Source organism: Furipterus horrens, unplaced genomic scaffold (genome assembly GCF_987537825.1).
Source record: "Furipterus horrens unplaced genomic scaffold, mFurHor1.1.pri manual_scaffold_6, whole genome shotgun sequence".
NCBI lineage: Eukaryota > Metazoa > Chordata > Mammalia > Chiroptera > Furipteridae > Furipterus > Furipterus horrens.
This window is the reverse complement of record NW_028327176.1, coordinates 61,778,669-61,797,754: the sequence shown is the minus strand read 5'-3', so window position 1 is coordinate 61,797,754 and position 19,086 is coordinate 61,778,669. Positions and strand designations below refer to the sequence as shown.

Here is a 19,086-nt window from a genome sequence, read left to right as displayed (position 1 = left end):
TTTCTCACTTCCTTATACAACCTCATAGACAAGTGCGCAAAGCCTCAATAGCTCCCAAGTGCCTTCTAATTCTGTGGCTACTATTTCTTCCTGGTTTATGCCAAATCTGGATAACTTCACTTATTGCAAAAATGACCCCCTTAACACAGCTAAATTGGAATAGCATATTTTTAAAAAATATTTAAACGTAAACTGTGAGGATTAACCAATCCCACACCCCATACCCTTTTTCAGATTCACATGCTTTAGAGACCATTCTGTTTTTAAAAACACCAGGAACTAGAAAAAAACCTAAGTCTTCTTAAATAATCTGTTCAGGCCTCTGACATCTTTATTAGAAAGTTGTGTTTTCCCCGCTAATGCTTTGACTAGTATGTTGAAATGATGTGCACAGCAAAGAAGAATTTTCAAGAGGGCATGACAGTCACATATGCAGATATGACTGAAAACTCAGAGGGACAAGAAGAACACTTAAAAGAGTGACCCATGACATTTACAAATGATCCCTTATTTCATCTTGCTCTCCTCCTTCAGCCTCCTTCTGAGGGGCCTGTTTTTGATTACCTGAGACAGAAAGAAAGTCATCCACTGAGGTGATGTCATCCACAGCCTCTGTCAGGACTCGGACCTGCTTCTCCCACTGGTCTTTGAAGACGTCCATGTTGTCCTGAGCAACTTTGCTCTGTGGCCGGGCTGCCAGTGTGAGAGCTGCATTGATGACCTATTTGTTAGAAACAATACTGTGACATATTGAGTATTCTCTTCAAAATACCATGTTGAAACCCAGGACCATGTATCTTCTTCAGATAAGTGAGTTATGTGTTCAGAAGGACAATCGAAATCATGAATAATGACATAGGTCATCAACTACCATTAGTTTTTGTTTGCTTTGCTTTTCTCTTTTAAGATACAGTAATTAGCATCAGGTTTCAGAAGGTGTTATTGGACAAGTCCTGCTTACTTATCTCAGACATGGCAGAAGCATAACTCTTGTTCAACATGTGCAAACTTATAATTTAGTTGTTGAGACAAGGTAAACAGATATGAAGTATTTAAATAACAGCCCAAAACAAATAAAACAAAGTCAATATGAGTAGAAAGGACAATAATTGCCACAGTGACTCTGAAGAGACTGGAATAGCTAGATTTTCTTAAAATTTTTTCTTTTTATTTTATTATTATTTTTTTTTATAAAGGCAGAACTTGAAATAGCCTGTGGATGTTCAGTAGCACATTCCAGTGAGAGGAAAGAGGGCCAGGCAAGGAAAAGAGTGGAATGAGGGATGGAGCACGGTCACCAACCAGTTTTCGAAACAAAGTAAATAAAGCTTACCTGGGGACACAAGCTGTCAATCTGGGTGGCCGCCATTCGAACTAATTTCACCCCTTCCTCATTGTTGGAGATGGAACAGGCCAAATTGGCAACCTGCATTGAAGAAAATTTGAGTGAAAATTACATAGAGGCAAAGGAAAAGTGTACCATTGTATGACCTTGTACCTTCTCTGGAGAGTAGCACATCCAGGAGAAGTCTTTCACAAATAAGATTAGGGCACCCTTCAGTGTTGAATCAGATGTTACTCGTTTTAATGCTAAGTTAGGCATTCTTCCAGTATAAGGTGCTAATAACAAATTATTGCTTCAGGGTGCTCATGCACACACAATAATACACTTTAACTGCATTGCTTTGAACTATTGTCTGCTATGGCTGCCCTACACTGTCACTTGAGCCCCTTTAGACTCATCACTGACTGCAGAACACTGTGATTTGGTCCAAATAAGTATAAATTATGATCACAAAGAGATGCTACAGGCAATGCTTTGAAATTAAAAGAGACTCATAGTAAGCTGAAAATCAGAGCGCTCTGTCTGAAGGAACTCAGAGCTACCTGTCAGAGTCTGTCAGGAAGATGCTAGTCCACAATAGCCAAGTCAAATGCTTTCAGGGGCTGCAAGGTCTGAGACAGGTGTAGAAGAGACTGGTATAATCCATAGGTAGCAGGGGAGTGTGTATCTAATGAGAACATGTAGGTCTAGTATAAAGGCTATCAATTTTCGTATTTTTAACACATGATGCCAAACAACACAGCTGAACTGAATTCAAGATCCTAGGTCAAGAATTTCAATTTATATTATCCCTTCTCTTCAAGTAGTGAGAATTGGTATTACAAGGTCAGATTGACTGGCCAAAGTCTACAGCACACAAAAACCAGCATCAGGACCCTGATCAGTCCCATCAGGCTGGTGTCAAGAGGACAGGAGGATGGGAATTCAAAAGAGCAAAGGAGAAGAGAAGGGGCACCAGGCCTGGGAGCAGTAGGGCAAATAGAGCAAGTGATTAGCAGAGAGACAACCCCTGGGAGCCTCCTGGCCACCTGCCCTGTTGTATCATGCTCACTTCTGCTCTAGAAAATCATACTTACCTATCATGTTTTAACAGCCTGGGAGACTACACTGCATTGCACATGTGTATAGTTCCAAATGTGGGAGAAATCTTAGTTAAACAGTGGGGAACAGTGGGAAAATCACAGAACTGGAGATCATTTGGAGGATTATGGGTTGTCAGCAAAAGGAGATGGGTAGATGGTAATACTAGAAATACTTTCAAATACTACTTCAATAAAACATTAGTCCAAACAATCCTGTTTCAAAGCTTTTAAGGACATAGTAAGTCAATTACAGTAAGAATATATACTATGAGAGACCACAGACTGAGTTCCAAATATTATCATGTAGTCTTTTATGTTTACTACTTCACCTTTGATTCTTCAGATATTCTGAAAACTAAGTAAAATAGTGAAGACCAAGTCTGTGAGAAAGACAAACATACCTTGATACTAAATGTCCAGGGGTATGAGGTTCCTTGCAGGCAGAGCAAGAACTAATAATACAAATTCTAGATTTATTTTTTTATATCATATTGTCTCCATTTTGCATTTTATTAATCTTTGTTTTATTTTTATTCTAGTGTGTTTTATATTCCAAATGCTAGATAGTGCTCAATATGTATTTATTGAATTAAAGAATAGCTTTTAATATTTTTTTACTAAATATAGTGATTTGTAATACATCATGGATTAAATATACACCCAAAGACAAAGTTAAATTCCCGCTTAATTTGTCTAGAAAAATCTTTACATTACCTTCTACTAGACGTTTACCAATACTATGGTGCTTAGCAATGGTCCCTACATTCTGGTCCACTCTTTGAATCCAGAATGCTGTGCTCCCTGTTCATGATGGCATGAGAAAAAGTAGGATGCTATAGTAAATTTCCAGAAAAATATATGTATTTAATATAAAATTCTATTATGTAATCTTTAATTAAATTTTTACTATTTTTGCTATTGAACAACCTTTCATTTTATAAAATAACTTCAGATAATTATTTTGTTTGTTCTTTATCAACCTTGCTTGATGTGTGAGAGAGACTTGAGGTCACATTTTTGCACAACAGTGAACAAGTGCTAGAGAGTTTGACATAACTCTAACAACATGAAAACTTAGAAATAATCAAGGAACCAGGTCTTGGGTAATATTTGCTTTCATCTTGGTAAGAAGCAGAGGGAAGAAAATACTCATACTCTCAATGAGATAATGACTCTAGATCAAATACTTAATGGCTATTGACATAAAAATATAAATAATTGAGAGAGTAAGAGAACCAAATATGTATATCTTGATGGAAGGACATAATACTACTTATAAAATGTTTTTATCATAAACAAACAAAAACCTGGAAATTATCAGCCTTGTGATCAATTCTGAATTTAAGGGAAATTCAAGAGACAAAGAAACATGTAAAATGAAACCACATAAATTCAATCATGAAAATCCTGATGATGATAAACCAGTAGGAAAACATCAGACATTTTTTGATTCCTGAATAGAACAAATATACTGCAATACACACATCCAGAAATATGCAAATAAATATGAAAGTAAAAGTATATTGTTAAACACTAAAATAAATTTAAGTATTAACTAAATATTTGATGATTAAGGAGTACACTGATAATATTTCAGTTAATTTTTAAGTGTCCTGTCTTTTAGAGATAAATATAGAGATCCTTATGGATGAAACAATATATTTGGGATTTACTTTACATTTATCTAGGGTAGGAAAAAATAAGTGGAAGTACAGAAGAAACAAGACTGACCAGTAGTTGATCATTATTGAAGCTGGACAATAGCATAAAATGGTTTATTATACATGATGCTCTACTTTTACTTGAAATTTTACATAATATAATACTTTTTAAACACATAGCAACCACAATCTATTATATCACCAACTCTCATGAAACACATTTTAGCACTTGTAAGAATCTCAAAGGGGCACAGAATAAGTTAGGTAGAAACCTGAGCATGGTTTGGAGTTAAGGTGTGCAGAAAACAAAAGAGCACTAGCCTAAGCATGGAAGAGGAATACTGTGACAGGACTGTAAGTCACACAGGTGACTTACAGAGTGACTCCAGACCTCAGTCTCCTGCTCATGCTGGCTGCAGGTCTCCAAGAAGAAGCTGATCCTGGGAGCCTAAGGGCTAAGTGGAACTGGGGTCTTCTTTTAGGAAAATGCCAATCAATGAATTCTACAGGGTGATAATGAACTTTTATTTGTGCCTCTTTTGAAATGTTTCTTCATCCTTTGCTCACATAAACTCTATTATGGCTTAGATCTAATATGGGGGCACTATTGCCCAACAGAATGTTAGTAAAGGGAAATAGTGCTAGCAACACTTAGCAAAAATATAAAGAACTGGCAACTAACCTAGTTCTTATTCTCTTTAATTAATTGATTCATAAATTCTAAAATCTGGCAGCCTCCACTTTGCAATGTACTCCTGCTCTTTAAGCCTACTTAAAATCAATTTCATTTACCTTGTATTGTATTCTGAAACATTCTGAAAACATTCTGAAAACATGTCTGATATGGTGCTGAGGATTTCATATCTCCAAAGGCAGGCTTGTATATTTTAAGTTGGTCATGGACTCAATCCAAATTCCTACCTTCCTTATTTTCCTTCGGCTTTTCTTTCTGCTTCTCACTAGACATTGGTATCGTAATGACTCTGAACATGGTTTCATATATTGTGATTTCTAAAACTCCAGCAGCAAACATTATGTTTCAGTCTGAGACAGCTCCCAACCAATAATGGAGCTTGAAATACCAATTGGCATTTCAACACCAGCCCAAGACTAGTGCACACAGTAGGTACTTAAAAATTGTTTCCAACTGCTTGTTCTTTATAGCTCTTGTTATATCAGAAACTCTAATTTTAAAAAAGTCCTATTTTTCAAATCACACTACTCTCTCCTTTTAAAAAAAAATTAGCATGAAAATCTCCCTAATTCAGGGGGAAGGGAGAGGAAATATTAGACTAGAATCATTAGACATTTGAAAAAGATTAATAGTAATAACAAAATAGCCAATAGACAATTATCGGATTTGTGTTATTAGATTGCAACACAAAAGATATTGAGCAGTATGGTTAAATTTAATATTTTTTGAAACTTGCTAGAGTCAACCAAGCAAGTAATATTTACCAACTAGTTTGGCCTCTGCTTTCTCCACTCTTGAGTTGTTTACAGCTTAGTTGAGTCAACAAGTGCCATTTGACCTTCCTAGAGGCTTATAAAACAAAGTATATCATTAACTATTAAATGTTGGCCTATTTTGATTGATTTGGGATTTCTGAAAGTGACTAGGTCTATGAATAAACTTGGCACAGCTCCTTGGTGAAATAATTGTACTAAATTCCCAACAATCTTATAAAAGGAAGTGCACACACACACACACATGACTTCTGAAAGCACACTGAATTTGGGGATGTAGAAACTGTAAAGACTGGGTCAAGTCTCTGTATCTGACTTAGTGCTTCAAAAATGGTTATCTTGGAGAAAAGAAAGAAGCTTAGTAGTCACCACTAAATTATATGTTGCTGACTACAAGAACTGAATGAGTTCAGAAGAAGGAGCAATCAGTATTCCTGGGTGGCAATCAGTAAACACACGGAGAGTCGAGAGAGATATCTTACAATATATGTTTTCTGACTTTTCTGACTTTTCTGGATGCTCAAAAATTATGACATTTTCTACTCTTCTGAAGGTGCATTGTGTAAGTAGGTGAAGCAAACAATAATATCAGTAGGATTAGAAAAAGAGTAAACCAGCAAAGAAGGCTGATGCTGATTCAAGAAAATAACTTGATCCTTGAACTGAATTTGTACTACAACTGGCATTCAATAATCACCTTAGCAGACAAAAAAAACGGGTAGAGGTAGTCCAGGACCACTAATGGGAGAGTTAAAATTGACAGATTCAGAAATGTGGAACCCTCATGAAAATATATTTTGACCACTTAAAATGCAAGATAGTTTTAATCACAAAAAAAGTCCTGCATAGCTCAAGTTCAAGACATGAAGCATGTCGTGGCAGTGAAATTTTTGAGTCTCATCACAAAAATGCCATAGTCTTGTTTGAAAACTTACAAGAAAAGCCAACATGCCTGGAAGGCTTAGCTTTAATTAGACATTAAAAACCTCTGCTTATAAGTTATTTAACTCCAAAGTGATATGAGGTGCGTCAGAAAGATAAGAACGTTTTCTTCTTTTCTGGCCACACTGAACATTAAATTACATTTTAAAAATATTTTTAATTCTGTTCAACTTTAGATGCCAGTGCATATTCAATGCATTTAACCCCCAAACACTATCATTTCATTAATTTTTACAGCTTTTGGTATCATATTGGTGTTTTAAGAATACACTATTGAAATGAATCAGAATAGCGATTATGAGGTTTATAAAGTACTTGGTCCTCATGTTAATATTTCATTATCATCATAAATTTGAGGATAAAATTAACTTATTTACCATTGAAAGGGGATTTATGGGATTCCCAGTCACTACAGTCACGTGGCTATATAAAACCATGAAGGAAGAGACAATGGCACAAATTTCACACACAGCTATTCTCTGTAACAATCATGGCAATGAAGAATGCTCCGGTCTCAATCTGAAGATTTATTTAGTTATCTGCACTAAGAGGATTAGCACACAAAAAGGCATTAAGATAGATGTGCCTATCTTGTCTAGAATTTTAAGGATCCTATAGAACATGTCTTTTGCATTACCAATGGAATTTTACAATCCAGTAAGAGATGAAACGGTACACATCCCTGAAATCCTTGAGAGGCAAGAAAGAAGCAGCTGATGTGAAGACAGGGATTTGACCTTGAGATGACGATGGACTTTCACAAAGATGGTCCTAAAAAAAGACTTAATGGCCACCCTCACAACTTGATATGAGGAGGTCCCAAAGGTCCAGCCATCCCAGATAATGTTAGCAGCCGTATCTCTTCCTGCCCGAGGTATTTCAGTTTTTGTTTGCTTGCTTGTTTGTATTGTAGTATAGTATTATAATTGTTCTATTTAACTTTTTCCATTTTATTGAATTTATTAGGATGACATCAGTATATATATTATATATGTATGTTTCAGGTGTACAGTTCTATAATACATCATCTGTATATTATATTTGTATTCAGCACCCCAAGTCATGTCTCTTTCCATCACCATTTATCCCCCCTTCACTCTCTCCTGCCTTACCCCTGACCCCATTTTCCTCCTGGCTGAGGTATTTTGGAATCCTTTTAAAATTCAGCTGCCTTAGAAGGACATGTTTTATCAACCTGATTACCAGTAATTGAGTTTCTGAAAGACAAGAGGAGACAACAGGGATGATTTGATAAGGGAGGGTTGGCTCAGTGGAGGTTGGCAGCTGGGGCAGCATGAAAACCCTGGGACAGGAGGAGATGGAAAACACTTTTTCATGCTTCCATTTTAAATGACTTCTCTAAAACATCTGATGCTCATGATTTTTCTATATATTTAAATTTTTTCAAGACATATAATGATAACAGCCTGTAGTTAACATTTACATCCTGACTCTTATTCTTGCCATCAAGCATGTTGTTTTAGTGGTATGAGCCTCAATTTCCTCAACTATAAAACATAAATATAAAATAACAAAGTGGTGATAAGGTTGAAATTTAAAAATGGATAGAGTGCTTAACTCAACTCCCACCAAGAAGTTGATAGATGTTATATCTTTATATTGTGAAAGTAAATATTTTAATAACAGTACCTAATCTCTGATGTATGAATACATCTATTCAAATATCGATGCCTAGACTATGCCATTCACAGAGGTAATTGAGTATTTTTGTATTTCCTAGAGATTTTTATATTTTGGTGAAATTAAATAAATGCATTTTTAAAGTTCATATTATAAAAGTTATGACAAAGGAAATAAAGTGGAAGCAATGAGAGTATGGGAAGTCTATACAATTATTTGCATAGTTTATCCTTCAGTTACATATAATTTTTATAAAGTTGCCATCTTAGTGTGTATCTTTTTGTCACTGCTTACTCTCTTACATCGCAATATTTTCCAGATTCTTTATGTGCTTGTAATTTTTTTAATAATTAAGATTTCTAAACATTTTTGCTTTGTGTGTTCAATTTTCTGTTGTCATACATTTAAAGAGGTCTCCAATGTTTGCTCTTACCAAAAACAAAGTTACATACATCTTTAAGCATCCACTTTTTGCTTCTGTCATAAGTGTATTTTCTGGGTCAGGGAAACTGTTGTGGCACTTATTTACATGTGGCTATAGCGCCTCCTGAAAGGTCCCCAGCAATGAATGAATTGCTGTTTCTCCAGTGTCCCATACTACTTGACACTGTTTCTTCTTGCCTTCTCGGCCACCACATCATCTCAATTCTTTCCAACCTTCATTCTACAAACCACAAGTGGAAATCAGGATTGCTACAAAGTCATTTCATGTTTTTCCAGCTAGAATGTGAATTCCTGCAGGACTGAAGCCTTCACTACATCCCATTTTTTGATTCTACAAAATCTCACAAGTTCTATTCATCCTGTATAAAGTAGAGTACCTTTCAACTTGTCGTAGCCTAGTCACACGTAGAACAATCCTGAATTCTATGATCTAGAATTGGGAGCACACATATGTTCTATGTAGCATGCTTTTTGGTGTTTGTCATCAAATCAGCATTCAACAGGTAATACTAAATGAACCTTATACAATATCTGCCACACGGTGCTATGAAGCAATTTCTTCCTAGTCCCACCAGGCTTGCTAACCTCGCCTGTACTTATACACCTATGAGAACACAAATCTACATTTCTAGGGCTCTTCAGGGAGGCAGAACTGTTCTTCTGCCTGTGCTCTTAGTTATACACACACCACTAGCAAATGGTGTTTGCATACCTCTGGCCAAATTAAAGTGATCGGTCTGCCCTGGTGACTTTAATAGAGGTAATCACCAGTTCACATTCAAGAACAAATTAATGTGCTTGTTTCATTGCTGAATCACTCAGCATCAATCTATACCCTTCTTATATAAAAATCTCAGTGGCTTAAAATAATGCAATAAAGTGCCACCTAATGCCTTCTTGATGCCTCTTCATCAGTAATGTGTGGTTGTGTGAAAAAGATAGGAGAGGCTTGGCCTGTGTTATCTAGAATCATGAAATAAATGCACTGCCCTTTTAATTACTACAGGCATCCTGGGATTTTTTTATACCCATCCTTTCCCTGAATAACTGAATTATTACCCTCCTCTATTAAGTGGTTTCTAAGAGTCCCACGTAAGTGAAATATTAATTGACTTTATATATGTGAGATGAATATACTCCCACTGCATATTGGTGGGCCCAGAGCTCCAGTTTCTGTCTCTAGCAGTGGAGAAGGGCCACACTGAACCATCAGTGCTTGACTTTTACCAGAAACCAAGGAGTGTTAGCAGAATATCTGAATAAATAAATGCATTCTCTATTGCCTGGTCTCATATATTTCAAGATGATAAGTAGAAGTGTGGAGTCAAGGCCATAACAACAGTGCAAAGGGACTATAACCATCCTAGCCTATATTATATCTGACCTCAGGCCCCTTTGTACAGAATTCCAACTCAATGAGGGTGCCAGTCAGAAATCCTCCTACTTCATCCCCTTTCTGCCCATGGTTTTTGTTGTTGTTGTTAGGGGTGCTGGAGGGCAATAGAAGACACTCCACCAAGTAAACTCTCAGCAATCAGCTAAGGTTTAACTCAAAGTCCATATGTCCCTAAACACTGGCCAATAGGAATAGATCTCTTTTTAAAGCTCTCCAGGGTTACTGCCTACATCACTGGCAGCTACTTACCATGTACTATTGTTTTATTCCTTATTTGTGGTTATGTGTGGACAGATGAATGAGTACATACATTCAGAACTAGAAATACATATATGCATACAGGATGGAGCAACAGTAAATGAAACAATTTATTCTTCTATTATTATGTATTAATTATTGTATTACTCTCCACACAAACAACTGTACATCTACTTTTGCCTCACCCTGTACAGATATTGTATATGTTTGATTAAATTTCAACCCCCTTGAAATATGGTTGTTTTGTTAACCTTTGGGGCCCCTATGGCTCCTGTAAAAGATCTTGCACACAGCAGATATAATTTTGGTCCCTTGATGTCTTCAGACTTCCTGCACTTACCTCCATTGAGTCCTACTCTCTCTTATGACTGTTTAGCCAGCAAAGTATTCCCAATAATTAGTCAAAGTAACTATTCATTAAGGTAATGTTTTCTCCTAGAGAAAATACTGTTCTCCAACATATTCCTCCTAATACAACATCTTGAGCCAATTAAGATATTCCTGAGTCCTTAAGAACTTTAAAACGTGCGTTCACATTTCAGGCCCCCAAGGAAGCTCTGGGGGAATGCAGGGACAGCAATCTTTCTTTAAGCTTTGTCATCTTTAACTGCACATTCTTCCGCCTTTTCTTTTCTCTGATCACCTGATTTTGTGAATCAAATCTTATTGGAGCACATCTTTGCCAATTCACTTACAAATTTTCTATGGCTGCATTTGCACTACAAGGGCAGAGTTGAGTCATTGCACCAGAGACCACAGGACTCGCTGCTTCAAGTTCTCCTTTGATTAACACCTAGGAATGTTTCCCCCCAGCTTTCTAACATCATTAGCCCAGTTAGTACACACACACTCACTTTTCTCATCCCTGCAACTTTTTGCTTGCCTCTGTCCTGTAGGACACAGTCAGAAAAAGCCTCCTCATTACACTAATAACCAATGCTTTTACAAATCTCCACCAAGCTGGAGACTCCCTTGTTGAGTTCCCTGCATCCTCTTCCTTCTATATGGGCCACACATCCCTATGGATACCTGAAAACATGCCCATGTCTTGTTCAGCTCTGAAATCTAACACAATTCCATGATGCGAAGAACATAACAGAGTAGAGTGGTGTCAGGGCAAGCCCCAGAGTTATTCCATGTCACCTGGGAACCCCCTCTAAAAGGACCCTGCCACATGGAACCCCTTTTCTTTTGTGGTGACTTTCAAGCAGCCAACTGCATCTTGTTGAGCAACAGATGCAGCCATCACAGTGCAGAACCCTGGCCAGGCATGGACCCCAGATGCATCCAGTTCCATTTGCAGACCCTCAGGGGACCACAGGCAGCTCTAGATGGAAGGTGCAGCTCTCCTTGCAAAAGCATATGTCAACTTCCAGCCAAGGTTATGTTCACAATCAGTGCTCCCAGGAATAGGCAAAGCCCACAATACCCTTCAAATGTGCCTCAACTTGGCAACTTTCTACAGGAAAACCTGTCTTGCTATCATCCTCGGTGGGTCATTTTCTCTTCTAGCTGAATTAGTCATCTGGGGGAATGGCCAGTTGGCCTGACCTTTCAATCTGCTATTTAAAAAACAAAAACAAAAACAAACAAACAAACAAAAAAAACCCTGAAAACACCATTCTGACTAACAGTCCCTGAGAAGAGCAAGGAATGAGGAAATTCTGTGCATCTTGCTTCTGTTCAGCTTTGTATTCCCCAGGCTATCTGTTTACATAACTGTGCACTTTTGCCTCAGATAGTTCTGCAGTGTTTTTCTATGGGATCCAGGTTTAGCAATCATAGATGTTCTGGAAGCATCAATAATACTGTGTGTGCACATAGAGGAAGGGAGAGGGAAAAAGAGGTCTATAAAGATATTTGGGATTTATCATCAATGTCAATGTTCTCCCTTAGTTAAGTAAGCAATAATTATAGTTATAACATTGCCTAAGGCCTGAGTAATTTTTTAACCTGTTAGGGGGCTTAAATATTATTATTTCACAACAGAATATATTATCCATACAGATAAAGATGTACTTTTTTAATTGGCATTATTTAGTAAGGAATTATGGTTAATAAGCTTTGCCCATGAGCTAAATGTGGTCACTGGCTTATTTCTGTATGGTCTTCAGGAAGAAAAAAAAAAAATGTTTTTACATTGGTTAAAGTTGGTTAAAATACACACAGAAAAATATATAAGACCCTATATCATGTGGTCCACAAACCCTAAGATCTTTACTATTCTTAGCAATAAAGTCTGCTAACCCCTTGAATATGATATTGTTGTAAATATGAAGACTGCTCTGGTATTTGTTTGCTTGTAGACCAAAATATAAGTTGTTTCAACTTCTCCAGTCCTGGAGGTCTTTGCTCTGTTCAATGAAGCCCTCTGCACTAATATCATTTCCAAATCTTTTCTCTGGTAATGTTCCTCAAAGGAAGGGACCTTTTATACTCCTTATACCTTTCTATTTATTTATTTTCATTGATCTAACATGTATTATATCAGTCATCATTTCACCAGATTTAACTTTTCCAAAAACCCAGTCTACCCTTGAGGACTAAAGAGCTGCTAAGTTTGAGAATGGTCCAAAGAATATGCCCAAGACTTTAAAGGGAATTTACAAAGAATAAGTGCAAAAACAGCATGTTAGAAGCACTATTTCTAGAATATGGGCAAAACTCCCAAAGGATTTACTTTGATGAAAACAGCACTCTTCTGGATGAAAATCTTCTGTGTGGGGGTTGTACCTTGTATGTGCCAGGACCCATTAGATCTATAATAATGTCTGAAGAAAGGACTCCAGATCACTGGCTTATATGGGAGAGACTATGGGATAGGGCTTTAATACTCAAAGCATTGTCCACAGGCTAATAAGAGAACCATCACTGGGGGTGTGTTAGAAAGCCAGAATCTCAGATCTGCCTCAGACCCTCTGAATCATAATCCACATTTTACAAAATCCTCAGGTTAATTCTCAGAGCCATTACAATTTGAAAAGTACTAGCATAATGCAACTGGCATGAGATATGAAACTGGGTCATTCTGCCATTGGGCAAGTAAGTAATTTTAAGTCGTCACACCCTCCTCTGTAAAAGTATTCAGTTGCCTAACTTTCATGAGAAGGATACATTATTATATGGTGTCAAGCAAATAAGTGTTCCCCAAAAGGTTAACCCCCTGTTATATGATTATGTGAGTCACTCTAACACAGTAAATACTAATGCACAGGGAGAAAAGTCATTTGATGGAAAATGTTTGACAATTTAGTCTGTTTTCTGAAAATGATTTCACAATGGCCATAGGAAGTCAATGACTAACCACTATGGAAACATAATATAAAATTCAGAAGGGGTTTTAGAAATCCTCTAAGGCAATGGTTCTAGCTCTGGTTGCATATTCTAAACACCTGAAACATTACGCAAAAAAATACCAATGGACAGGCCCAACCTGAAATGCTGGAGTGGGGCTTGCCCATCAGTTGGTATTTATTTTGAAATTTCACTGGAGGATTCAAGTGTCTAGCCAAGGCTGGAAACCATTGATCAAATCCCAACACACATCCAGATGCTCCACCACCATCCATTTTACCAAAGAGAATTATTCCCAAGGCTTTAGAAGTCTTGTCCTTGGTCATGCAGCTAAGTTTCTGCAAAATAGAGGCCAGGGCCCAGGTCTCACTTTCTGTCATTCTTAACCATGGATGGACATTGAAAACTCCAAAGAAGCATTAAAAATATATATATGTTTATATATACATGCATATATGCCATGTATATACAGCATATACATTGCATTACATATATAAATATAAATATATATTGCATATTTACTGCATTAAATGTATGTATACGTGTATGTGTGTGTGTGTGCGCACGTATTGCAGCCTGAGATCCATTCTCACACAGATTCTGTGCTGTCTATTCTTTAGTGTGGACTAGACGTCAGGATCCTAAAGCTCCTCAGCTAAGCCTAATATGCAACCCAAGTGGAAAACCCTCTCCCCATTCTAAATTTAATCTAATCATACTCTAAATTCAATTAGAGCATTTCCCTATAGTGTTTTCTCCTCCTCTAAGTCCTTGCTCTGTGTACATCAGCTTTGATATCTCCTAATGAAGACAGATCAGGGAGAGCTATGGTGAGTTCTCTTTCCCGGTGTTTTCCAAGTTTTCTCCATCATGAGAATCACCTGGGTGCTTAAGCTTGTATCTCACCAAAAGTGTCTGATTCTGGAGGTCCGCAATGGGCCTGACAATTTCTGGTTTCGAAAGACTCCCCTGATGGCATTTAGGAGGCAAATTCAGATAACCCAGCAGCAACAGTATCACCTGAAACTCATTAGAAGTGCACACTGTTGGCCCTACCCCAGACACAAGGACTCAGAAGCTCTGGGGTTGTGACCCAGGCATCTGTGCTTTAACCAGCTCGCCAGCTGCTCTGGATGCACACTCAAGTTTGAGACCCCTAGATCTACCACAAAGTCTTCATTTGACAAATGGTATCTGGTTTCTAATTTCCAGCCAACAGGAATTTTCCCTGAACAACATCTGTTTTGCTTCTTTTAAAAAAAGAAAAATCATTTCCATATAACTTTTTACAAGTCTATAACACTAAGTACTTTGGGAGGTTTTTCTTTTTTACTATCATTATTCATGAACATTCTGGGTAAGAGTGAGACCCTGTGATTTGACACTAAGAAGGACATTTTCCTGGGCATTCTGGTGGTGAAATCAGCTGTGTTATCTTGCTCTCAGATTCTCTCCCCTGAAATGCAGACCTGTGTATCCACCATGATCTTTTATTACAAGCCACCCCCTGCAATATTATAAGGGCAATGAAAAGAGGACAAACACTAATATACATTTATCTCCAGGATTCCTAGAGAAGTTTACATTTAGGGGAATCCTAGATACCTGAATCATTTTTAAGATACTTTGAAAGTTACTGTTTCTTTCAATTCTCACAATACTTGAAATAACACAAGTTATTTGTGTATTAATTGTACACTTTCTGAAGACATTTTATATGTATTTTCTCATAATAGCCTCACACACTCTATGAGGTAGGTACTATTATCATCCTTCCCATTTTATAGGTGAGGACATTAAGGCACAGAAAACTTTCCTGGGTCACATGGCAAGAAGATAAGTCAGGTTTGAACCCCGGCAGACTAAGTCCAAAGCATATTCAACAAACACCTATGTGATGCTCATTTCTCACTCACCACAAACCTCAAAAGGGGAAATAATTTGCTTCCAGTTTAAAGGTTACAAACCAGAAGCTAAGAGAGGGTAAGTCCATTGCCTAGATTATACAGTTAGTAACTGGCAGAACCAATATTTGAACCTGGACTCCATTTCCAGGTCCCACATGCGTATGCCGTATACATACACCCACACATATACACACATATTTTATATATATATATATTACACATTATAAATAGGGCTATTGTACACTCTGCAATCTTAACAGTGAGGAAGGCAGCCTTCCAACTTTACATTATAGTCACTTTAAGAGGTATTTAGAAAAAGCTGATATGGTAAGAGTAACGAATGCCCTTCTAACAGAACATACTTTCCAAAAGAGGAAACAAAGGCATGAAGAAGACTATTTGATATTGAGGGTGAAGAGCAGATTGGAGAAGGGAGACTGGAAAGCCAGGCTTGGTTGACTTCATTTCACAACTGAGGGAAGTCCTGCTCCTGAGCTTTACCAGACACAGACTCAGTCACTTAACTTGACCACGGTATCAAGAGGTTTCCCCCTTACTTTGAAGACATGAGAGAGGAGGTTAGTGACACAGAATGGAGGGGTTAGCACAAAACCAGCTCCTTCAGATTGGAAGAGGCATTGAGTCCCTAAAGCCTTCAGACTCCAGCACCCAGGCAAGCACACACGTGAAGCCCATCTAACCAAGCTAAGCAGGAGAGGATTCCTGAGTGGCTGTTCCAAAGTAAACTTCAGGAAACTTACAAGCATATCTCTGGCTAGTTTCCTGCCTCCTACCTCTCTTAAGTAAAGAGAAAGGAGAAGGCACCAGTCATTCTAAAAAATCCAGCTGTGCAATTCTGGCCCAGCCTAACCTGAAACAACCCAAAGAGGAAAGAGTTAGCAAGAGATCACTGTCTTCTGCTTCATCTGCTCACTCACTTGCTTAATGCACTTAATTAATCACCATGGTTGGCTTGGTGAAGTCAAGCAAAATCAGAGAAGGAGCCATCATCTCTCACTTCAGGCAAGCCCAGATCTGATGGGATGAGGCAGCCCTACAGAAGCCAATGCAATGAAATATGAAACATGCCACAGAAGTCTGTGCCAGCTGGAGCAGACACACAAAACAGGGGGATGATTATATTTTGTGGGAGGGCTTGTCGGGGTAGGGGTTACTCAGGAAACACTTCAATGAGACCAGTCCAAAGTCTTGCATAAGGCAGAGCCTAAGGTGGGGGAGAAGGAAAGGGTACGTAGAGGCTGGGGGTGTAGGGAGGGAATTCCAGGGAGAAGGAATGATGGGAGCTGGATCCAAAGAGCATGGGCTGTTTGGATGTTGGTAGGCAGTTCATTAAAAACTGAGTGTAAGGGAAGGTCATACAGCTGGGGCCAAAGTCAGTACCAGGGAAGGTAGAGCTTTCACTTTCCCCTGTAGACAACGGTGAAGACTTTTAGCATGTGAGGGGTGACTGGACAGATGTTTTGGGAAGAACACTTGGACACTTGTTTGGAATGTGAACAGGAGGAGAATGAGACAGACAGAGCTGGGGTCAGCCTCTAGTGTCAGATTATGGAAGGGAAAATGTGCACCTACTATATATGGAATAGGAAGAAACAAGGTACATGAAGGCCAGTGCCCAAGGTACCATTTTATGAATTACCTTTCCTGATCCCCATTTTACAGACAAGGATATCAAGACTCAGAGAGGTTAAGTACATCTTCCCATAATCATCCAGCTGATTAGGTTCATAGACAGGACTAATCAATCCATGGCTTGTCTTCCCAAAGCCCTACCCCCCGCTCCCCAGGTGCTTCCTGCAGTTTCATCTCCTCCTGAAGGCCTGCAATCTCTGCCAGCAGCTCCCCTGTTGCTGTAACAACCTAGGCAGTAATTGGTAAGTCCTAGGATAAGGTCAAAAAGTCCTATTTTATGCTTTTGCTTACCCTACTTGTTCTACCTCAAAAGTCAAATTCAAGTGCCATACAACACAGGAAGCCCTCCTCGGCTAATCCCACAGAGGCTAATAGGATCTTCCTATTCCTCTGAAATTTTATAATATTAGTTTTAAAAATGTATCTCCAGTTTGGTTATGTTAAAACTGTTCTCCTCTGTGAAGATCTTGTCCTCCTAATTATAACATATGCTTCTCAGAGGCAGGTGCTGGCTTCTTCCTCCCCTGAAATGAGATACTGAGAACACAATGGGTGTCAAAGCCTCCTGTGTGCCAGCTTTTGGCTGCATATCATTTTGCCACTCACACCCTCACAACAGGGGAAGGTCAACTCATCTTGGAGCACAGCCTCCTCACATGCTTAAGACTTCCATATAAAATGCCCCACTGGGCCATAGGTACTGTCATTTAAAGTTTAATTCCAGGAAGAGGAATTGGCATCACCTATCTTAGTCTCTCCAGCTCCTACCTTATAACTTTCTCTTCATGCAGGCCTGCCATTATCACCAAGTCACAAACATTTTCCTCCTCCCGCTTCTCTTCCCCAGCTCCAATAATCCATGTGGAGTTTATCCTCTCAACTTACAGCTCGGCTTCATACATCTTTTGTGATTGTATTAAACGTTGCTTCTCTCTGCTCACTGGTACCAACCTAATATTTACTCAGCCTTTGTCACACTGACACCTCAGCTTTCGTTTCTGCTCACCAATCTCCCTGAATTCTGCTCTCCCCTCATCAGCCTGCTTGAGATGTGCGAGACTGCTATAAATGGTTTTTCATTAAAAAGTTCCTCCTGCTACTGCACATGAATGGTGTCCAGATGATTCTCAACACTTTTTTCTTAAACAATTTCACACTCTCCAATGACCTTAACTATTTTCATCTTTGATTTCACAATTTCCAATTCATTATCCCAATCTCTGTCTTCCTTCTTCCTCTCCTGAGGTAATTTTCTGAGTTGAGCCTTATGCCCCCAAAAGGTGTCCTGCTATCACTTTGAGGGTATAATTACACACACACACACACACACACACACACACACAACCCACCAGCTTTCTCCTCGATTTCACTATCAGCTCATGACATGCCAATCTTATTACATAGGATAGAAAACCAAGATTGTCATTCAGTTTATACACAAGTTTTCTCACCTTTAACTTAACTGTAAAGTGTCTCCACTTTGCTTCCTTCCAATCCCTTTGCCATTGTCCTAGTTCAAATCTTTATCAACTCTCTATCTGATTGTTGGGATAAAATGCAGCCAGTTTCAGATAGCCTATAAAGTCCTCCAAGATGGTCCCAGCCTGAATCTGCAGCTTTATCCTTCATCTCATCCATTCACAGCCCAATCCTCTCACTACAAAAAGTTACAACCTTCATTGAAACCTGCCTTTTCAGCCTCTATTTCAAGGATGCTTGAGAAACAGCTGAAGTTCATATTAATGGCCAATCACCCTAATGGAGCTGCTATTTCTCAAGCGTAGTAGGGCCCCACAAAAAGTTCCTATCTCTGGGTTTTGACTTTAGACACAACAACCATTCAGAGCCACAGAATACTTGACTCACATTGACAGAAACACAAGACCCAGGTTCCAGGTCTGCAAATTTTAGGAAAAAAGACCAGCAGATGACATAATTTAAGCAATGAAATTGTTATGGCAAACAATCATGACATGGGAAATATAGTCCTTGAATA

General features: G+C 38.4%; 1 protein-coding gene across 2 annotated transcripts in view; it reads right to left on the bottom strand.

Annotated features, from left to right (window-relative positions):
- The window catches only part of CTNNA2 (catenin alpha 2), a 1,309,400-nt gene that overhangs the window by 115,834 nt on the left and 1,174,480 nt on the right, over nucleotides 1-19,086 (bottom strand). For both annotated transcript variants that reach the window (XM_090281609.1, XM_090281608.1), the window contains exons 10-11: nucleotides 1,334-1,426; nucleotides 565-721 (exon numbers count right to left, since the gene is read on the bottom strand). In XM_090281609.1, the coding sequence (XP_090137735.1) occupies nucleotides 565-721; nucleotides 1,334-1,426 (250 nt within the window). The remainder of the gene's footprint in view (nucleotides 1-564; nucleotides 722-1,333; nucleotides 1,427-19,086) is intronic.